The 21,845-nt window shown below is 51.0% G+C and overlaps 7 protein-coding genes across 7 annotated transcripts; 4 read left to right on the forward strand and 3 right to left on the reverse strand.

The window, feature by feature from the left end:
* Positions 1 to 98: 98 nt before the first annotated feature.
* On the reverse strand, positions 99 to 3,631 carry CGCA056_v007516 (putative MFS-type transporter; the record flags this gene model as incomplete). The annotated part of the gene is made up of 5 exons (XM_037322764.1): positions 99 to 882; positions 934 to 1,095; positions 1,120 to 1,467; positions 2,758 to 3,009; positions 3,075 to 3,631. The coding sequence occupies 5 exons, from the start codon at positions 3,629 to 3,631 to the stop codon at positions 99 to 101; spliced, it is 2,103 nt and encodes a 700-aa protein (XP_037180235.1).
* A 697-nt stretch (positions 3,632 to 4,328) lies between these two features.
* On the forward strand, positions 4,329 to 5,457 carry swnH2 (Dioxygenase swnH2; the record flags this gene model as incomplete). The annotated part of the gene is made up of 4 exons (XM_037322765.1): positions 4,329 to 4,561; positions 4,626 to 4,718; positions 4,778 to 4,961; positions 5,020 to 5,457. 4 exons carry the CDS (start codon positions 4,329 to 4,331, stop codon positions 5,455 to 5,457), a joined length of 948 nt encoding a protein of 315 aa, XP_037180236.1.
* A 193-nt stretch (positions 5,458 to 5,650) lies between these two features.
* CGCA056_v007518 (uncharacterized protein) lies at positions 5,651 to 6,950 on the reverse strand (the record flags this gene model as incomplete). The annotated part of the gene is made up of 3 exons (XM_037322766.1): positions 5,651 to 6,285; positions 6,339 to 6,555; positions 6,612 to 6,950. The coding sequence occupies 3 exons, from the start codon at positions 6,948 to 6,950 to the stop codon at positions 5,651 to 5,653; spliced, it is 1,191 nt and encodes a 396-aa protein (XP_037180237.1).
* A 1,828-nt stretch (positions 6,951 to 8,778) lies between these two features.
* CGCA056_v007519 (Choline transport protein) lies at positions 8,779 to 10,883 on the forward strand (the record flags this gene model as incomplete). The annotated part of the gene is made up of 10 exons (XM_037322767.1): positions 8,779 to 8,939; positions 8,997 to 9,070; positions 9,128 to 9,409; positions 9,478 to 9,583; positions 9,648 to 9,878; positions 9,930 to 10,100; positions 10,177 to 10,260; positions 10,310 to 10,380; positions 10,429 to 10,565; positions 10,623 to 10,883. 10 exons carry the CDS (start codon positions 8,779 to 8,781, stop codon positions 10,881 to 10,883), a joined length of 1,578 nt encoding a protein of 525 aa, XP_037180238.1.
* Positions 10,884 to 14,465: 3,582 nt separating this feature from the next.
* Positions 14,466 to 15,042, forward strand: CGCA056_v007520 (uncharacterized protein; the record flags this gene model as incomplete). The annotated part of the gene is made up of 3 exons (XM_037322768.1): positions 14,466 to 14,504; positions 14,558 to 14,740; positions 14,788 to 15,042. 3 exons carry the CDS (start codon positions 14,466 to 14,468, stop codon positions 15,040 to 15,042), a joined length of 477 nt encoding a protein of 158 aa, XP_037179334.1.
* A 284-nt stretch (positions 15,043 to 15,326) lies between these two features.
* Positions 15,327 to 15,992, forward strand: CGCA056_v007521 (uncharacterized protein; the record flags this gene model as incomplete). Its single annotated transcript, XM_037322769.1, has 1 exon — positions 15,327 to 15,992. The coding sequence occupies one exon, from the start codon at positions 15,327 to 15,329 to the stop codon at positions 15,990 to 15,992; it is 666 nt and encodes a 221-aa protein (XP_037179333.1).
* A 3,048-nt stretch (positions 15,993 to 19,040) lies between these two features.
* Positions 19,041 to 21,770, reverse strand: CGCA056_v007522 (Vegetative incompatibility protein HET-E-1; the record flags this gene model as incomplete). Its single annotated transcript, XM_037322770.1, has 1 exon — positions 19,041 to 21,770. The coding sequence occupies one exon, from the start codon at positions 21,768 to 21,770 to the stop codon at positions 19,041 to 19,043; it is 2,730 nt and encodes a 909-aa protein (XP_037179336.1).
* Between the last annotated feature and the right edge of the window lie 75 nt (positions 21,771 to 21,845).

Raw genomic sequence — 21,845 nt, forward strand, 5'->3', positions numbered from 1 at the left:
ACATGGATGACTACCTGACAGTATGGAATGACTCCCCACTAGCACCTGCCCTTGAATGCGCTGAAGATTCACGAGAGTCAACCTAATTGTCAAGGCTTTCATGGGTCTCGCAAGTCTTCGTCTCTCCGCGAGTTGTCCTGTTCCCACCCCTTCCGATCATCTTTGGGCATCCTCACAAAGCCAAAGTCCAATAACAATGCCGCCGCAGACAGGGCCATAGCAAAGTACAAGGCGGCGCGAAAGCTCGTGACGTGACTTGCGCCATTCTTGATAAGTTGCGACTCAATGGTTCCAGCAAAGCCAAGGCCTAGACTGTTTCCATAAAGGTTTAGCGTACCGATCAAGCTTCCAGCAACGCCTTGCTCTCGCTTTCCAACGCTGTTACTGGCTATGATCTGCGCAGCCACATAAACGAAATCAGGGCAGAGAGATCCGATGAAGATGGAGGGAAAGGTCTGTGCCCAGTATATTTGCTGCTCCGGCATTGTTGCCAGCAGCAAGCATGACACGATGGAAGCCAAGATTCCGATTGCCATGATACTCTGCGCTTCGATGCGGGGGATCAACCACGCCGCCAGTCCAACTGACATTGAGGCGCCTACAGCGTAGGGGATCCATCCTATGGCAACATGAAGGACCGTCCAGTTTCGTAGGAGTTGTTGCCAGGCGACCATGTACCACAGGCTGATGCCAACGGACATGTATGTGAGCAATGCCACGAAGATTAGGGCCGTAAATGTTGGGGCGGCGAAGACTGTCAGGGGCATGATGGGATCCTTGGCAAACTTGCTTTCCCAAACCATGAAAGCTGTGAATAGGAGCAGGGACACGATGAGGGTGGAGATGACGGACGGAGAATCCCATCCAATGGATGGTGACTGGCTGAGTGGTTGTTAGATGGCGCTTTTGAGAGAGCTTAGTTATCAAACTTACTTCCAAGCGAAGTTGAACAGCAGCAGGCCACCAAGACCGAGTACGATACCCAAATAGTCGATACTGCCCCCTTCATCCACAGGCTCGTCATGTGGAAGCACAAGAAACAGGGATCCAAACATAACAGTTCCCAAGATAGCGCTGTCCTTTGTCAGAGTGATCCTGTCCACGGGTCAGAGAACTTACATCACTATGAAAAACCACTTCCATTCGGTGTACTCTAGAAACACACCTGCTAACAGAGCTCCAACGAGTGCGCCGCATGGTGGTGAAGCTGCAAAAGCGGCAAGCGTGACGTTTCGGCTCTGTCCCGGCGGAATCATGATCGTGAGGACTGCGACCGCGTTCGGCATGATGATACCACCGCCGATTCCGGTCATGGCCCTCATAGCCACAAATGACTCGTAAGTCTTGCAAAAGGCGTTTCCTAGGGAAAAGACGACGATGATTCCACCGCCGAGAAATAGCATGTTCTGGTGGCCATAAATGGCCCCAAGTCGGCCACTTATTAGGACGAAAGCGCTTTGGGTCAGTCTAAACACAAGTCTGTCAGCTCAATGCATACTATTCAGTCGTTGAGGAGGCATGACGAACGAGTATGCCGCCCCCATCCAATTAGCCTGCCCAGATCCAAACTCTCGACCGAGCTCAGCGCTGAAATGAAATCCGCCTGCAACGGTAGAGAACATGGAGATAAACTGTACAATTATTAGCAGTTATCAAGTACGGCGGAGGACAGCCTTACTTGTGTCAAGTTACAGAGGATTACCAGACATGTCATGACAATTTGTGAAGAATTGCTAGGTTGCGGTGCCGTATCTATCTCTAACGTGCCTCTCTCTACAGGAGGGACCTGTGATGTTGCCGTGGCCACGCGGTCGATAACGGAGGCCTCGATATCGCGAGATGCATCCTTCGTATTCTGATCCTGAGAGACGCGTGGTAGTATTGTTGATGATTGCATAGCTTGACAGAGGCCTGGAATCATTTGGTGTAATGTTTCCAAGGGGTAATGAGGCAAGAAGGCGAAATATGAAGGTGGGATGTTTCCCTTCCCGTCTTGGACTGTTGCTGGGCTTTCTACTTCATTCTTTTTTCCAACCTAGGAGTGGCGGACCAGACATTTTGATTATGGTCAGTCTGATGACCAATTCAAATAATTCAAAAATGACTTAAGACGAGGCATGTCTATCTATCTGTATGAGGTAGTGGAAGCCTATGGCACAGGAATGCTACATTTGGACCACAATGTTTTATTGGGTACACTGAAGGGACGTCCCAAATGGGTTAAAGTTGCCGATACACAAAAGAACTGGATGTTGACTATGAGGCGGGGAAGCGGGGCAGATATCCCAGCAATACATGTAGCCACACCGGCGGTGCCCAAGACGAGCGTGCTGCGTCCCGAGGTGGTAGAATGACAGAATTTGCTGTATTCCTGCCTTATCGTCCCATTCGATCGGTGCCTGTCTACTTCTCGCGGACGAACCAATCATCAACACGTAATTAGCATCCTCATTGTGGAATTCGTCGTGATAGTTAAAACATCGAACGGTAAGACTCCGCGACACGCAATATATTCGTTTGCTCATGTAGATCTTATTTCTTACTCTCCATAAAGCCGTCGAGAGGATCGTTCGAACGCAGCATCTGTAATATAACTTGAGTCTACCAAGAATGATCACCAGTGATCGCTGCAATGGGAATTCTAGGAGATGATGAAAACATCAAGAATAAGAAAGAGAGTCATCGAGATAATGATCTTTAGTTTAAGAAGTCGCATGTTGATCAAGAGGCGACTAAACTAGGTCTACGGGGACGTACTTCGACCAGTCTCCCTTCGCCTTGAGGAAGTCCAAGGGCTCCATGTGCTCAACCGCTCCTCCATAGGGCCTGCTGACGTACCAACCGAGGAATCTCTGGATGCTTTCTGGAAACGTCTCAAGAACTTCAAGTGGAATGGCTAAGTACTGGTTCTCCTCCTGGCGGCACCAGCCCGGAGTGGAGAAGGCGCTAAGAAGAACACTCGGGGCTGAGGAAGTGTTCGAGGCCACACCATAGTAAACGGACCCCAAGCTGTCGAATATTGTTAGTGGGCTTATGATCTTGTGAACTTGCTACCGACGAGTATGTGGACTCACCAGAGAAGAGCATCACCCTTGCGAAGCTCTACGAGCGTCTCGTCATCGTCCGTAGGGTCGCGAATGTCGTTCCATCTGTTGGACCCCAAAACCACTCTGATAGCTCCGTTTTCCTTCGTAATATCCGTAGCGGCAAACGCGATGCCAAAGTCCGTCTCGCGCTTTGCGGGATGCTTGGTGTGGTGGCACTCATCTTGGCGGCGGAGACCCCATCCCGGAAAGCCGGGTTGCGCAGTCAGAGCTGTAGTCATCGAGACCTGCGGCTCGGCAGTGGAGACCGTTCTCTCCTTTTCGTAGTAGATGACACAGGTATCAGTAAGGAGGCGTTTGGTGAGTTCGATGTACAAAGGATTCATCAGCATCTCGGTGGTGAAAGTTGAACTCTTGCCGGCGAGACCATAGACCCGGCTGTCAGAGATGGTGCCAAGTTCGGACAGGGTCTTGTCGACTGTCTGGACGCTGGCTGCGCCTTCGATGATAACAGCTCCATCGCCCTTGATGGCCTCCAAGACATCGCCTGCGTAGGCAATAGGGGAGAAACGCTTAACGGAAGCCATATTGTCAAGATGGGCTTGGTTTTGAAATAGCTTAGTGAGACGTGGTAGTGATTGCGACGAGAATGCAAGCTTAGTTTCAAGGAGATGTTTTGGACATTTGGATGTTGTGATACGAATAATTATGTAGGACCATGGGCTGTTTGGCAGACCAAGACGGAAAGTCGTTATCTTCGATACTTCGCAACTTGATGCCAGTCTAGTAGTTGTCCAGTGTTTCCTGGACACAACGCGGAGCTATCGCTTAGGTCTGTTGATTCACATCGCCTTATCAATACCAAGCATGGGTCTGACTTGCGAGGCCTTACAATGTTTCCGATCAATCTTTCGTTTTTTGTGAGGCACCTAGTCTTGCAGATGAGTGCGGGTGCTCAAGAGCCAGGGGGGTGTCTGGGCCGGTGTTATCACAACCAAGACCCGGTTCCTAGCCTAGCATTACCGCTTTGGGAAGCGCAATCGCGTAACACGCGACAGGCCAGTGGCGTTCCAACCAGGCCCGCACTTTGGACAGACTACCGATAGCCGTGCAAATCGAAGATGGCAGTTCTTCGTGAATCTATGCGATTGAGAGAACGATAAATAATGAGGCTCAATCTGTACGAAATGGCCTGTGAAAACTCCACATCATCAGCTTGCTAATCGCCGCACAATCATAACCCATCAATTGCTACCTTAGACATACATCAGTCTCGTTGTCAACATGCCCAACCCTCCTCACCAGGCCAAGAACCCGGAGATCACCTCCCTCCCGGCGACTGCTCCGATTGAGGAGATTGCGAATGTCATCCGGCGAGATGGCGGCATCATCATCAAGGGTTTTGTGACCCCAGAGGATATCGATCAGATGGATGCAGAGTCTGCTCCCTGGTTCGAGAAGCTAAGGACGCTCAAGTACGAGGGTCACCTCTTCCCCCCCTCGGACCCTCCTCTCAGGTATGGCAGTATCAAATCTTTGAACAGACCATTTTTGATCCAATTGCTGAGTTTGCTTCCGTAGCAATTTTGCGGGCAAGTCCAGGACTTTCTCCCACAAATGCATCAATCACCCCACCTACCGCGACACCGCAAAGGAACTGCTCCAAGAAGTTTCGTAAGTCTTCCCATAACGCCTTCAATACTTTGCGTTTAAGCTGACGTTGAGCCATACAGGCGCCCATTCCGCGACGGCAAGAGATACGAATGCGTCTCGAACCCTGTTCTAGCAGTTTCGGAGGCCTTCTCTCGTGGCAAATCTGCCGCTCAGCCCCTCCACCGTGACGACATGGCCCAACACTTTGACCACGTTGAGGGCAGTGGCGAAAGCAGTCTGCTCGGTCTCTTGGTTGCCGGCACCGTAAGTGGAATCCCCGAGGTCCCCCTTTACACTGGGAACGCCACTAACCATCTTGAAGCGCTGCATCTACGAGAACGGGGCGACTCAGATCATCGTTGGTTCCCACAAGTGGCCCGAGGCCGATCAAAGGGGTCCCGCTGATCGCTCCCTCTGCTCCACCGCGGAGATGGACAAGGGTGATGCTGTATTCATCATCGGCAGTGTCTGGCACGGCGCTGGTGCCAATCAGCTCGAGAACGAGAGAAGAAATATCTACTCGTGCCACATGACCCGCGGATCGTACCGTGCGGATGAGAACCAGTATGTTGGCATCCAGCACGATGTCATTAAGACATACGAGCCCCAAGTTCAGGCTCTTCTGGGATACTCAATCAGCGAGCCGTTTTGTGGCCATGTCGATATGAAGGATCCTATTGAACTTCTCGGCAGCAAGGAAGACCCATTTCAGTATGGTACTTTTGAGGGCAGGCCTCTGGCGACTACCGTCGCGGCTTGAGGTAATATGGGATGTTGGGCAGGAACTGAGATAGATTGAGTAATTCAAATTTGATGTCCTGAGACTTTCACTATCCTACATGTTCTAGTCTTAAGGAACCTTCATCCAAATCTACGTTAAGGGCTAGTTATCCTGCCCAACTGCAATGCGAAAGCGATGGGGTTATCAGAAATTGCCGATGAAAGTAGCATTGCTAAAGTAAAATATTCAGTTCCATCCCCAGATTTTCCATGACTGTCCTCCACTTGGCCGTGCCGGAACCATCGCTGTCGAAGGTTCCCCAGAGACTTTGAAGCACTAACACTATTGAAAGTGGTGCAGTGAAACCCAACGTAGAGTGCATCTTCTTGAACGCATTTTCACAGGTGGATCTCGCAGTTTCCGTCTGCGCATGAATCGCAATCATGAAAGCCGGCCAAAGACATGCTTGAAGCCAGGACAGCTTCTTAAACGCCACCAGAGATACTTCCACGCATGCTTGAATCCAGGAACTACTGGAGCTCAGACCATAGATCTCATGATATACATAGCACAACATGCCTTGCTTCCAGATGCTGTTAAAATGCTGAGTATCATCCATGTACCCTGGAGTCACCGATGCAACACCTGGCTGCCAACCTTCGATCTTTCTCACCACATCTGCTACCTCGGGCATCATTTGCAGAAGCTGTTCAGTGCTGTCGGGCTGAGACTTAATGTTATGGACAGCGATGGAGAGATCGGCGACTTCACGCAGCAGAATATGCATGCTGTAGTCTGGCATATTTGCCCACCAGTGGTGTTGTTGGACCATGAGATCGGGGATAGTGTTGAACCGAGGTTCTTGGACTAGAGAAGACAGGTTAGAAGAGATGATGGAGCAAGGGCAATCATATTCTTACTTGGGAGTATCTCAAGGGGCGCGAGATCATCCATCATTTGGAGTTGCTGGGTTCCTAGGAGGAGTGTCCGCCCCATCGTCGACATCCAGTTGTACTGTATCTGTACACACTTCATCTCAGAGCTGACCTGGCCTTTTGATCTTGACAGGCCCTGTTCCAGCAGTCGACGGCATCCCACCAACTTAGAACTCCATGAATCCACCCCAGTTCCAATTACCTGGGATATGTTGTCAGTTGAGTGACCGAGATGCTGAGACCCAAACAATAGCTTACGTCAAAGATAATTGACAAGAGCACTGTAGCCCCTAGGCTCCAAATCTCTTCGTCTGCCTGGAGCGCCTCGCGAAAAGAGTCCCTCATATCTGCTCGGTAAGTCTTAATCGTGTCGTGGGGAAGATCGCCAAGTTTAGTAAGATGAAGGGTCGATGCGAAAAGGATGGCGTTACGGAGGGGTCGAGAGCCTCTCGCCAATGCCCCGTACACGGTCTTGTATGGATTGCGGTAGGGCTCCACTACCGGAAGAAGTCGTGACGCAAGATTGTCAAGAACTTTGAGGTCGTCAGCACCAACTTCGGAATCAAAGAAATAACCGAGTAGGCGATTGAAGGACATCTTACAGTGTTGCAGGAGGTAGACTTCCGAAGGCTGACTCGACCGAAAGATGGCAAGTGGTGGACTTGTCGAGCGCACAGGCCTCTGATCTCTGTCCACGATTTTGCCATCGCGTGCTCGCTTTCCGATTTCATTTGCTATACCATCGCCATCTGTACCTGTTCTCTGTGTGGGCTGTGCCAGGGCGGCTGTCTGGAAACAGTCCCACGGCATGGTTGAGAACATTGACTCGTCGAAAGTGGTCCAGAGTGCCGAACCTGCCTCGATATCTTCGGGACTTGACATCCCGGCCAAATTTGCATCAGAATATACTTCCCACCACCTGTCCATCACACACTTATCTTTGCCCCCTGTTGGGGTATCTGCGTGCTCGGTAGACTGGTTGGAAGATGTAGCAGACGATGGGTCTATGCTGGCGTCGTCATCCGAGGACCGCCCCAAGTGATTCTGTTCTTCTGATTGCTCCTTGCGCAGTGTTTCTTGGCCATCAGCGTTGGATAGGGTTGTGAGTGAGTCGCAAACGCTGGCTGATGGCGGGGAAGCACAAACCACAGCAGAGGCTTTGACACTGGGCTCGATAGCCGGGATGTTCTTCTGCGGTTGAGTGGCATTCTGCGGCTTTGGCCCACTTGCCGCCTGTTGCGACTCATAGGGTTGTTTGCGACTGCGGCCTTGCGTTGGACGAGATTCGTTTGGTGCTCCTCTCACTATCTTTGACACCATCTGCATATTTCCGTGAGGCCCGCCGCGCGAGGTGAAGTCCTCTAGTTTGACCCCATACCCACCACATTCTACGCCTCTCAGGCGACAGTTGAAACACCCCGGTTTCCCTTCATCGCATTTTTGATGCCTCTTTCGGCAGGTCCAGCAGCCTTGGTTCAAGGTTAGTAGGATTGGATAAAGAGCGACTGATAGGTAAGGCGAACCGCTCCTGGATCTTCTGGTGTTCATGGCTGGTAAGGGGGCGATTGAGTGGGATCTGGGCTCACGGCGGCTCGGCTTGATTCTGTAGCTTTGTGTAGAAGAATGCAAACTGTATGTTTGGAGTTGGCATCCAGAACGGCAATGAAGCCGTTTCCCAGAGCCGGATAAGACAATATCCAATACGGGTACACTTGGCGCAGCGTCAGCTCCATGACGGCACCCTAGGGCTACCGTGCCCGCTGAGAACGGATACAGGGATGCTTATCAACCCCGCGATCTTGTCACAAACTAGGTTGCTTGAACTCATCCGGGGTGTAATTATCTGGCCAACAGATAATAAGGGCACTTCGTAATCTTCAATGTTCCACATGACATTGGCCGTTGAGAGGCTTTGCCCCAGGAAGTGTCATAATACGCAGCCAATCAGAACGGCTGCAAAGCCTTTTAGCACTGAACGGCCACACATGGATTCCCCTAGCGCAGATAATACTAACGAGATAAGCATGCAGCATCCATGGATGCTGCTGATAGCCAACTGAAACCTGATCGGGACTAGCTTTCGCAGAGTTGACGCCGGTGACGCCCTAATCCCGTTCCAGTAAAATTAGTGCTATCCCAACGAGAAAACGTCCCTATCGCAGAGTACAACAAACAAGATTGCCAACTTGAATGTCCATCACGACTGGCTTCACATGTCGCATCCCGCAATGATCCACACAGGCCTTGAAGCAACAGTTGAGTATTGAGTTGATAGGATGCTTTTGAGTAAATTTTATAGAGCGTCAAATAGACATGCTCGCCGACGTTTGAAATCCTGTTGATGATCAAATGTGTGATTGAAACCTGTAAAGGAAGTATTACAGACAGCCGTTAAACGTCCTTGCAACAACTCTAAACAGCCAAAATGTCGCAAGTTGAAAGCTCAAGCGACCATCTTCCTCATACCTTTGGGTTGTGGAGTGGGATCAGCATAGGATGGCTGACTCTGAACGTCTTTGGTGGCATGTCCTTCATCCTCTTCGTTGGGCTTTCAGCGGGAGGTATTCCAGCTATTCTTTACGGCTTGTAAGTTCATTACAGTATTTTCTTTCTAGAAGAACAAATGGACTAATTGGGAACTAGTATCGGTTCCAGCATCTGCGTACTATGTATTATACTTACCTTCGCCCAGTGCGCCGCTCGGTACTCTACCGCAGGTAAAGTTCTTCTGTTCACTTCTGGCCGACAAGGAAATGACACTAATATCATCAAAGGGGGCGCCTACCACTATGCAACCTTTTTGATCCCCGAAAGATACCGCCGTCAATGTGCCTATCCTCTCGGATGGCTGAACTACTGTGGCTGGGTCTTGACGCATGCTGCTTGCTGCGCCATCGTCGCGACATTGACCCTGGCACTGGTCAACCTATGCCAGCCCGAGTTCGACGTGTCTACCAGATGGCAGCTATTCTTGGTATATCTCGCAATGGTGTTCGGATGTTGGTTGATCAACCTATTCGGGCTTAGGGGAATTCCCACACTCGAGCTGGTAGGATGTATGTCGCTCTGACAAGGTCGCAATCATGAACTGGAAGAAACCCAAGTGTGCTGACAAAGGACACAGGTTGGGCTACAGTGTTCGTGTTTGTGGCATACACAATTGCCCTGCTCGTCAAAGCCCCCAAAGCCACGCCGCATTCTGTGTTCGTTCAGACGAATAATGACACAGGGTGAGTCTCAATTCACAAAAGTGACACATGATATTGAAAAGCTCCAGGAATTGACGATGAATAGCTATTCCTCCACGGGCTTTGCTATCCTGTTAGGATTGTTCAACAGTTTCTCCACGCTGATGGGTCTCGACTGCCCCACGCACCTGGCCGAAGAAGTCAAGAATCCCAAAAAGGTCATCCCCAGGATTCTCCTGATTGTCATCATCTCACAATTTTTCGTTGGAGTTGTTTGGATTCTTGTCCTGGGCTTCTCCATCAGCGACCTACCCACCATCATCGCAAGCCCCACTGGGTAAGTCCACAATGCGGTCAGAACAGCTTCTCCAACTAACATGCAACTCAGAGTTCCGATCCTCGAGCTAATCAGACTCGGTACCGGAAGCGATGCTGCAGCGATTGTGTTTTGCATCATCCTTATCATCAACCAGGGCGCTTCTGCCCTGGGAAGCGCCGTGACCATGAGCCGGCAAGGATACGCTTTTGCTCGAGATGGAGGACTGTTTCGGAACTACAAGTCAGTCAACTTGCTACCCAGATGATGCTACCTGGACGATACAAGAATATTGCGACTCAAATTGACCGATCCACAGACTTACTGAACTTTCGCCCCGAACTCAGCTTCCGGTTTGGTCCATCAACGTGCCCTCAGCCCTGGTCGCTCTAATTGGTTTGATGTAAGTCGTGAGCAGTTATGAAGAGTTAAATTCTAATGCTATGGCATAGTTACTTATTTTCGAATGCCGCCTTCAACGCAATTATTGGTTCGCAAGCGGTGTGCATGATCATCAGTTTCGGTATGAGTGACCACCAACCGTGTGGAAATCAACGCTTACGAGGAACAGGATGCCCAGCGCTCATCATGCTGCTGAAGAAGAATTCGACCCTGCCAGAAAGCAAGAACTGGAACTTCGGCCGACTTTCAACGCCTATCTACGTCATTTCATGCTTATACTCAGTTCTAGTTGTCGTAGTTGCATTGGTAAGCCTAACAGACCTTTGCAATCATTTTTGGCTCGGCTGACTGAAATATCTGTAGATCCCCCAGGTACAGCCAGTTACGACATTGACCATGAATTACACGAGCTTGATAATGGGAGTCTTTGGTATTGCTATGACAGTGGCATGGTTCTCCGAGGGCCGAAGGCTTTTCTCGCCGCCAACGTACCACGAGATTGGGTTGACTGTGATGGACGGCTTATCGTTCAGCGAGGGACAGGACGAGGAAACTGGAGAGAAATGTGGAGGGCAAGTAAAGGTCGGAGACGGACAGCAGTTTGTCAGCGAGGCAATGACGTGAGATGATATTGAGGATTCAACTCCCAACGTCATGTTCAAGGTCTCATAATCTACTCCAGAAATGTCATCATGATAGAGAAGCGGCCCATAAGATCACGTGTTTCTATCGGCTCTGCAAGTCAATTCGGGGTGAAGAGACAGCGTGCGTGAACTACATAATAAACTAGTTGAAACTATATCTGTTCAAATGACCATGACCGCTTGGCGTACATTGTCTATTAAATCTTGCAACATCTTGAAGGTGCTCAGAAGATTTTTATGCTGCGACTGAGCGTCCCATGGCTTCCAGGGGTGGAGATGAACTGCTACGAGCCGCCATGTGAGTACCTATGGCGAGGCCAGCGCAAAGATTCGCCAAATCCGAATCAGCTACAGCTCGCTATGCAAAAAATCTAAAGCTGATGCTCAGTACAACTGCAGTCCATGCTGAGTGCACACGGACGCGCGGGATTCCTCGCTGTCACTGTCCAAGTTGGGCAAAGCTGCTACGCGATACCCGCGGGTAACTTAGCCGCTTATGGCGAGTTCCGGGGCATTGATGAATTTGCTCCCAGACTATGCTCAGGCTACGAACACCCATGGCATGTATGTTTTCTCAGGATTTGGGAGTAGCTGCCTGCAATAAAGCTTTCCTCAACCATGCCCACATACCATATATCGGCAAGGTTTGAGCCTTTGACTGCGACCTCACAAGCGTGCCCACATCACTCACAAACCCCATCAGCAGAAGAACAATGTCACCAACACACACAATATCCACACATCTGAGCAAAACATTATCAAATTCCTGGCGAGGCCTTCGAGCACAAAAAGTCAAAGCTGGCACAATCCAGCAGCAAGACACTCAAGACCAAACAGCCTCTTTGTACATCGAGTCGCGACAACGATGCAGTCTTTCTCCCGACACACTTGCAAACTCAACACTGAACCAGAGATCTCGCTCTGAGCCTACATCTAGGACGTGTTAATCGAGGAAAGGGCAGTCTGCGGAGGGAATTCGCATTAAGTGCAGCGCGTGAGGCGACGCAGATTTCACAGGGATGGCATCAGATTGGGAATGGCAGAGCACATGTTTAGAGGAGGGCGACGATGGAAGGGGTCGATATCCTCAATCAAGGAGTCTTCATGATTGTAATCCAATATAATGCTCCACGAAATCACACTTTCCGTACGCCTTTGTGGCCATCTCGACAAAGAGAAGATGTTTTCAACATTCCGAATAATTACCTATGATAAGTACCGCAACCAGCAGAGATCTCATATTGCAAAGCCTTCCCCAAGCCATCCACCCACAGCAAACTTTCCATGCCCCCATTCGTAGTGTACCAATGAGCTCTTCTTGCGTCTCTCTTGCTGCGCCTCGATGCATCAAACAGTAGTCGAGGGCCAGCCATGTCAAGAGCGGCCCTCATGGCGAGAAATGAACCTGTTTCTTCACCCAGTCAGCAAAGGAGTCAAGACCCTACTGGTAAGCCACACTCGTCACCCCCTGTTGTGTTCCCCATTTCGGAGCCTGCATCTTCGCTATGCGGCTCAACAAAGAGGCTGCAGACCGTCGCGCACCGCAGGAACATCCTACTGGCGAGGTAGGACTGCCCGACACCCAACTTGCTAGGAAGAATGCCGAGTCTTTCTCTGGGCGGCTGCCTCACGGCAGAATTAGCTTTAAACTGCAGGCTGCTGATGACGCCGCGAGTGTTACCGGTTACCCGCACGCGACGCATCGGACACGAGCAGAGCCGGAAACGAGAGTGAAGGATGCCCGGCGAGCCCGATTCCCCCCGCGGCCTTCGCAGGGCTCGACGTCATTGCATGAACCCACTGGACCGCCCCTGAACGTCTTCGTGTGTGGCTGACTGGGTTATGCGATTTGATCGCTTCGCGCCGACAGTGAGAGGGAAAGACGTCCAGAGGAGTTTGAGACCAAAATGCCGCTCATTTCCAAAAGCAGTACTCGGCTGCAGCGAGAGAGTGGTTGCCCCTCGGTCTGTCCAAATGACCCATGGCAACCGGCTCGCGCCAATCTGCACTTCCATATCCGAGCTCTCGACAATCTCAAGGTCCTTAGGGTCCAGCGGGCAAGATGGGCAGGTGGGGGAAACACGGAAGGACAAATGCTGGGACACAATGAAATGATTGTGGTGCTTACCGTCGGGACTCGCAAATTAGAAGCCGTCATGGTAGGTAATTTTGCGTGAAAAGGCGTTGTCAGCAGCGACAGTCGCGTCGGACCGGGGACGAGGGAGGGACCTGAAGGAACTTGTGTCAATGATGAATCGTGAGAGTGAGGTTGAACTGGGACTTACCAACACAATCCAGAAAAGTTGACGTCAGAATTAAACCCGCGACTGAAAGTTCGTGAGCGGCGAAAAGATGAAGGATCTTGGACAAGCTCAGGCGATGGCGGCGATGGGATGAGACTGGCTAGGGAGGCGGATGGTAGGTGTGAAGATTGAAAGGCTCCAAGCAGAATATGGCAGTTGAAGAAGAGGGAAAAGAGTTGGGAGCAAGAAAAGGGTTAAGAGAGGATATTGACAAGGAGTTGTGGGAATGGTGTTTGGGTAGGTCGGTGGGAGGGGTTGTCGAGAGTGAGAGGGAGGCTACTTGTAGGCCAGGGCAAGATCCAGAGAGTAGCGACCCAGAGACGCACAACCCACAAGGTCAAACGAAATCAGGGCAAAACGAAATGAAGGGGCTGTCGAGAAATAAGAAGCGCACACCTCTGGATCGGTGCGGCAGGTGAACCAAAGGAGTTGACGGGGACGGGGTTTGGGAAAGAGACAACCGAAATTAGAAGGAGCAGTTCTCACAAACCTCCACACTTGAACGCTGAAGTGAGTAATATTAATGAGATTAGAGAGCATTCGAAGGTAGGAAGAAGCCTTTGATGAAGAAAAAGAATGAGAAGTAAAGAGGCGGGCGGTGTGGCGATGCGTTGACGAGTAGATGTGGTGAGTGAGGCAAGAGCCTGGCCAAAAACGTCGGATGTACATGTGAGAAATAAATCTGAGGATACAAGTGCAATACGCTTGAGCCGAGGTGGCTATGACGTAATCTACTATTTGGTAAGAGATCAGAGGTTTCTGAAAAAGTAGGCAGAGGAAGGAACGGAACTCTTCAGAGGGCAGGAGCAGCTCGCGAGATGGCCATGAGGGGCCATCTATCAGAAGAACCAACATAAGGTATCCAACTCAGCCAGCTCGCAATTGTGTAAATCTCACGATAGGGAAGGCACTAACCGACACTCAAGTTGATTGTCCCTGCCAAGATTGTTCTAAAAACATCAAAACACAGAGAGTCCGAGAAACAAACAAAGCAATTGTATGTGTTGAAAACAAATGACTAACAACAGGAAAGAAAGAACCCCGATCTTTGTTGAACAGTTCCTTCCTCACCTGGACCTGCCGAGAAACAACCTTGAAAGCTTAAAAGGCGCGCTTTTCGTCCTCTCAACTGCACGTTTCCTCCAAACCAAGCTGATCAGCAACCCTTCCTCAATCCAACAACAACAACAAACGCAGATTCACAACAACCATCATACCAACCTTTATCTTTCTTTCTCATGCACACTAGCACCTTCAACATGGCCGACATCAAGGAGCCTGGAGTTGTGGTTGCTAATGTGAGTATGAGCTTGGTCTTTTGTTCCACTTGAGCTGACAACATGCCTGACAGATCTACACCATCGTGAAGGGAGATACGCCATACGTCTTCCCTGGCCTCGAGTTTGCCGTGCCGACTGTGGACCTCAAGGCCGCAAAGGCGCGAAAGGAGAAGGAGGACCGAGATGCCTATTACGCAGGCTTCAAATCTTGGAATGATGTTCCTGATCCTATGGTGGTTGCCTTCCTCCATCAGGTAAGTCTTCTGGCACTTTTTATGTTATAGTCTCTAACATAAGGCAGGGTGAGGACGCTATCAATGATGTGGAGACCGCAGCGGTCGCAGACGCCTCCCTGCGAAAGGCAACCCAAGAACTGCAAGAGATGCACCATGCGCAGCTGGCTGCCTCGGAGGAGCAGCAGGATGTTCTGCGCAATGAACTGGACAAAATGAAGTTGCAGTGCGCTGCTTTCATGGAGGCCATCAACAAGTTGCAGGTGGAGAACCAGAACCTGCGCGACAAGCTTGCTGAGTTCACTACAAAGCACCCTCAGTGATTGCTAGGGAGGTTCTTCATGCTTACCTTCGACAAAGGGACGACAACGGGTGTTTTCAGGTGTTCAATGGGTACTGGTCATCATGGCGGATAGAAAGGGACATTTGAAGAACGGGTCATTTGATTCGATTCGTAATTACATAGGCACACTAAGAACAAACTTTGCCCTTCAACTAGCCTTTTCGAGGCAATTCAGTCGCAGCAGGCGCTTCTAAGGGGATGATTGTGAAATAGAACGGATAGTTGAGGTAGATGTCAAGCTCCGGGTCTTCGATATCATCACCGATGCCGTCGCCGCCGTCCGCAGTAGGAAGTGTCGTGTTCGCTACTGATGATGTGGTTGATGTTGCCGTTGCCAAGTTGTCATTCAAAGATGCAGACTCGACGTTAGATGTTGAGGGCAAGATTGGCACAGTACTCAACGTTGAAGGGACTAGGGCAGGCGTCAACAACGTTGACGAACTTGTTGCCGAGTCGCTGTTTTGGACAGAGGGCAATAGTGCGCCTGGAGATATGGAAAGAGTCGAGCTCGGGGCAGCCGGGCTGATGAAAGACGCCCCGAGAGCATCGCTATTAAGTAAACTTGAGTCAGGCGCCAATGATATCGACAAACTTTCTGCAGGGCCACCGTTTTGGACAGATGATGCGCCTACAGAGATCGAAAGGGTTTGCTCCATGCCTGTCGGACTGATGAATGACGCTCCAAGTGTATCAGTGTTCAGCAAGCTTGAAGCAGGCTCCGACGATGTAAACGAACTGGTTGCAAAGCCGCTGTTTGGAGCCGAGGGTGATGATGCGACTGCAGATTCCGAAGCAATTGAGCTCGGGGTTATAGGACTAATGAAAGAAGCGTCGAGAGCATCGCTGTTCGGTAAACTTGAAGCAGATGCGGCGTCTGTGCTTGCAGTGGCCGAGATACCACTAATGCTTGACGAGCCAGGCGTGCTCTGAATGCCCGGGACACCTGCTGACGTTTGGGTACTCGACACGACTGGCGTGATTTGGCTATCTGGCACGACTGGAGTGGATTGGCTATTTGACGCGATGGATGTGCCTTGGGTGTTTGAAACCCCTGGTGTGATTTGACTGTCGGAAACGGCTGGCGGTGTTTGGATGCTGATCGAGCCTGCGTCAGGTTGCGAGGTTTCGGGGCTTGGCGTGACCTCGATGTCCAGGTCCAACGTTTCTGGTGTTTGACTTGGTTCCTCTTGTGTGGTTGAAGGCAACCCGATCGACGAGTTTGTGAAAGGGAACGGCGGAGAAAACGTGCTGCGGGTGCTGCTTGGGTCAGGAGTTGGGAATTGCTGAGAGAGAGACGGGCCGGGATCCTGAGTGCTAGCCGTGGTCGAGGGCGCGGAACTAGGTGTGAAATCCGGTGCACCGCTGCGAGTGCTAGAAGAATCTGGATCGGATGATGCTTCCGGAGTCGTACTAGAGGAAGGGCTGAAAGTTGTTGCAGCCCCAGTGGATGTTGTGGGTGTTGCGGAATCGGTGTCATCAGACCGTGTTGATGAAATCAGGGGCTCAGTAGAGCTACCGGCAATTGCAGTGGAGGTCGAAAACAGAGGATCCGAGGACGATGATACGATATCATCATTGCCAGACTGTGTGCTGCCAGCTTCACTGTTGGTAGTGGGGCTGCTTGTTGTCTCTGACTCCGGCATAGGCGTTGTGGATGTAACAGTCGACGACACGCTGGTTGGTGACGCTGAAATGATACCGCTGCTGCTCTCAATATCACCATCAGAAGAGCTGGTGGCACTCTCAGTTACTGTACTGCTGGAACTGGTGACATCGTCCCTTGACGATACAGTGATGCTCGTACTGGAAACACCAGTCTCTACAGGGCTTGATGTGGACGAAAGTTCATCAGCTGTATTGCTGCTGCTAGGAGTGACAGATGTGCTGGATATGAGGTCGGAGCTTGAGGTATCAGAGCTCGCAGCAGCACTCGAACTTTCGGTCAAGTCGGTACTCGAGCTAGAGATGGCATCCAGAGAAGTAGAGGACTCATCTGTTGAGCTTGACGGTGTGCTGGAGCTAGATGTCGTATCAGAGCTGAAGGCCGTGCTGGTTACTGTGTCGGAGCTAGATGTTTTATCGGGGCTCAATTCAATGTTGGTTGCCGTCTCGGACATCGAACTCGGCTCGTCAATTGAACTTGATACTGTGACAGTGGAGAATGCGTCATCTGTGCTGACCCCAAGAGTTGATGAGGATGTAGAAGAGGTCGTGTCTGTGAATGAAGTTGTTGAAATAAGAGGATAGTCGCCGCGGTAGTACACGTTGGCTATCACGACTGTTGGGTCTTCCGGATATCCACCGCAGAAAGCTCCCGCTGGACCTCCCGAGCAATCAATATAGCAGTTCGATTCATCTGTCGGGAAGCCATTTAGGGAATTTTGGGTATCGCAGTAGCAATCATCAGCGAACAGAATGGCGTACAAGCGGCTCGGGGTCGCGTCCACGTAACAAGCCTGCTGGCAAGCAGCCGGCGTCAAAGCCGCATCTGTCAGAACAAGCTCTGTCGTTGTGCTGAATACATAGATGTTGGTACACCCTATTGCAATCGCTCCGGGTAGGGCGTAAGCCTGCTGACTGCTGGTTTGTGCCAGTGTCAAATTCGGGCCGAGGAGAAGCGGCAGCAGAAACTGCACCCAGAGCAGTGGTCTTGGGACACGAAGACCGAAGCTAGAGGTCATTGTGACAACGGCGAGAAGGATAAAATTCTGACAGAAACCCGAGTATTGACTAGCTGAGCATTAGCCTGATTCTCAGGGATATCAACCATTAATACGATTTCGTACTTACTTACAGGTCGGGCAAGTGAAGCCATCATTCGAACAACTTCGGATACAACCCTCGGCCCGAGCCAAGGAGCCAAACAGGGATGAAAATGTCACAAAGTGGGAAACAATGCGGTGGCGCGTAGATCATAAGACGAGCTAGGGATAGCTAAGTTTTCCAAAGGTAATGAGACCTCACGCAAGGTTGAGACACGAGATCTGAGTCAAAGTCGGCCATGCCCGCGAACCAGCAAACGCCGTTTTTTTGTCCAGGGGAGGCAAGACAAGCCCACATTACTGCAAAGGAACGACAGGGTGGAGGAAATGGTGACCAAGAATGCGATGGCAGGCTCACGATCCCTGGGCATTGGTGACGGAACCCATCCCTTTTGCGACAGTCATCCTAACGGCTGTCTTGCGCAGAATTTCGGAAGGGCATTGTTACTCAATGGCTTGTTCCCCAGACAATCATGTTAGAGCGATGTCATCTCGAGGGACCATTCACTGCGAGGTGGCACTGGCCGTCTGCTGTCTGCCTACCCGGGCGAAAGGCATTGGCATGGTTTAGGTACCTGGGACGAACGGCTATTTGTCCCAGCACCCTCTTTTGAGTAAATGCCATCGAGACACAGTTCGTGAGAGAGCGGTATGTCATAGATGGGCGGAAGTATTAGAACTGTGCTCGGGGCGGTTTGATGTGGGCTGACAGGGGAACGACCCGCATCATGGGAATTGAGTTTGTATTCAGCACACTGGAGAAAGACTTCTTGAACCAGTCAAGCGTGTTCTAGGCTATCTCAACCTTGATACACGTGGCTCCCCACACGCATGAGGTGTCACAATTTGCTACGATAAGAACACGCATCCAAGCTTCATTAAAGATCGAAACTCAGCCGAGTATCGGACGAAGAGAAGCTTCTTGGGGAATGAAGGAGGGATGGAACCCGAAACTAGACTAGACAAGGATGAGCTCTTCCCCTACATGCTATTCAGTCCCGCTGTATACTTGGACTTTGATGTACCTGTCATACTTCACTCAAGGTATCAATTGAATTCAGGGCGTCGTTTTCCAAGAACATACAGGTAGGTATCCGGAGAGGGCCTCCAATCGTTGGGACCCCATCAGTGGCTTTGAGCTGAGGCCGCAGTAATTTCTGTCAGATTTCACTTCCACATCCTCAGCTGATATGATGTTGCCGCTGAATTCAAATCCTTACTTCTTCCTACGAAGGCTGAATCTCTGAGAGATCTGGTGAATGCTATGCCTGAATCGAGATGTGGACCAATCCTTTTCCCTCTTTGTAGTAGGATTTCGCGCCACCGTCTTTTCCGATCCCATTTCGCGTGTCGAGCCTTCAGCTTTCTCTATCTCTACGTCCTTTTCGTTGCCGCTCGATTTGCCCTTGATCTCCTTGGATGTAATGATGCCCAAGTCCAGCAGCTCAGCCATAGCCTGAGTTCCATGTTCTAACACATACTCCGTCAAGAACTTGTGATTCGGATTGTCCTTAAGGCTGTAGCCTGTAGACAGCTGTCGCCTAACATATTGGGTCAGAGACCGAACCACAGCATAGTCAAAGAGACACCAGACTCGGGCGGCTTTACGCCCAACGTAGGGGTCTACCCGTCTGGTCCAATGGGGAAAAGAGAAAACCCAGTATGTCTGCGAAGAGTCCGGCGGAGGTTTATCGCCGCCAGGGCCGCCCAAGAGAGCCTCAGCAATCTTGTTCATCTCTTCTAGATACGGAACGTAAACGTCTCGGTTTTGTCTCTCTAGCCAATGACACTGGGTGGTGAACTCGCGTAAAATGTCTGCGAGAGATTCCATCCCTGTCATGTCGTCTTCAGTCGGACGAATAGCCCTGGCGTGCCGGATGAGAGCTGCGCAGAGAACCACGTGCGGGTCAAAGGAATCCTCTGTTGTCAGGAAGTCGCCCCCGCCTCCCTCTTCAAGGAAGTCTTTGACTGTGCGGTGCAGATATTCGACCTTTGACTCGGGCCCTGTGGTGCTGAAGGTCGGTACCTCGAGGAGCCCCTTGCAGCGGCTTTGTAGCTGTCGCCGCATTCCTTCGGCTCGATATCCCTGTTCATCGCTGCCCATTGTTCCCTGACTGTCATTCAGCAGCGCCTCCTCGGGGTCTTCGTCGATAAAAGAAAGGGAGAGCAGTCTCAAAGACGACCACGCCTCGTGAGTGTCCCCTTTGACCTCGATCGACTTGTACTCTCCCACAGCTATCGAAGCCCTTGGCAGATGGGATGCTCGAACCACTTGGAAAACTCTTGATGATTGCTGAAAATATGAAGGCTCCAGGTCCTCCAAGAGCTTTCTAAATAGCGACTGAAGATCGGGCGGAAGGTCCTCTAGTCGTGATCGCAGGTCCTGGATTTTATCGCCATCTCGCAGTCCTTCCAAAAGAGACTTTACCACCAACGTAACCCACAAGAAGACACCAGAGGCTTTCCTCGAGACTTCGTCAATCAAGGCCCCAGCGCTCTTGTTGTCTAACCGTTGAAGTTGGGCAAACATGGGATTCTCGGTAAGCTTCTCTATTGCGAACAATATAATGTCCTTTTTTGTGAAATCTTCCATTCTAAGGGATGGCTTGCGCCGGAAGCTATCCTCAAAAACCAGCCACGGCCGGCTAGACACACACCCTTTGATGTGCGGTCCTTGGGAGAACACGCGCAACAAGTAGCTTGTCATCTCACTGCAGTCTCCGTCTAGCTCATCGAGTCCGTCTACAATGAAGAAGAATGCCTTGGTCTTGTCAGACAGCATCTCAGTGAATGCTTGAGAGAGCTCGGACCACGACCAAGGGCGGGAGTCGTAACCGAACAGCTCCTGGTACTCCCATCTCTCTGGGAAGAGCCTAGGAATATCTTGGGAAAAGTTTCGAATAGTCTGATGAAGGAGAGACTGTAGAAGTCCTTCTCGAGACATTTGCATCATTGTTCCCGAGTTCCAGAAGAAGAAGCTGGCAATGTGAACGGGGATGTCCTTCTGCCAGCCTTCCAGCTGGGGTCGGAGGCGGGCGTCATCAGACAGAAACTTCATCAAAGTCGACTTGCCTGAGCCTGGCTTGCCAGTCACCCAGTATAAGACCTCGTCCGATGTCAGCCAGCCATGAAAATTGTCCCACGGAGGATTTCTTCCCTCTGTGGGCGATGTCGATGGCTCGCTAAATATCCACTCAAACGTTTTTCGGTGTGCGACAGGGATGCGCTCATAACGGTCTCGGATATCTGCGAATTTGAGAGACTCAAGCGTACGACGTTGCATGAGCTTGTCTCGCTCTTCCTTGGCGCCGTCAGATAGGGAGGCTGAGACAAGATCAAGATAGGCAAGGCCTTCCGATGGTCCTGAGTCCAAGCTCCTTCGGGCCGTCTGGACCAGCTCGGCCTGCCACCTGCTCTTCGGCTCCACGATGGCCAGGATCTTGTTGAGATTCTGCTCAATCTGTTGGTTGCGGTCGCGTGTGTCTTTTGTCAGAGTCTCGAGCTGCTCTTTCATGCTCGCGAGCAAAACTGAATCAATCTGGCGACGATATCTTTCCAATCTCTGCGCCAAGTCGGCGATGTCTTGCTCCTTCCACACACTTCGCAGAGCTTGCCTGAAGCTATCCCATCGCGTGGCGGAGTCGGGTTCCTGGAGTCCTTCAATGGTATCAATGAGATTCTTGCAAAGATCGCGTACTCCGTTGCAGAGAGTAGATAGATCCTTTCCAACATCATCTTTCCCCATGGGGGCGCCGACTAGCTGGATGGTGATGCGGCGGCTGTGGGATTGAAGAGTTCTGGCGATGGACGCCAGCTCCTGATTCTCGACAAGGAGGCCGCGCTGGGCTGAGTGGTGAAGCTGTCGACTCTTAGAAATGAGATCGCTGGCGAATGTGATCGTCTGGACGATACTTGCAGCAAGACCAAATGCCGATGCCGGGTCCATGGCTGCGGACTATAGCTTCTGCGGTGTATGTGGAGAGCAACGTGAAGATGGCGCCTCGCGTAAGACCGCATTTCA

The sequence above is a fragment of the Colletotrichum aenigma genome (genome assembly GCF_013390185.1).
Source record: "Colletotrichum aenigma strain Cg56 chromosome Unknown KSG_Cg56_contig04, whole genome shotgun sequence".
NCBI lineage: Eukaryota > Fungi > Ascomycota > Sordariomycetes > Glomerellales > Glomerellaceae > Colletotrichum > Colletotrichum aenigma.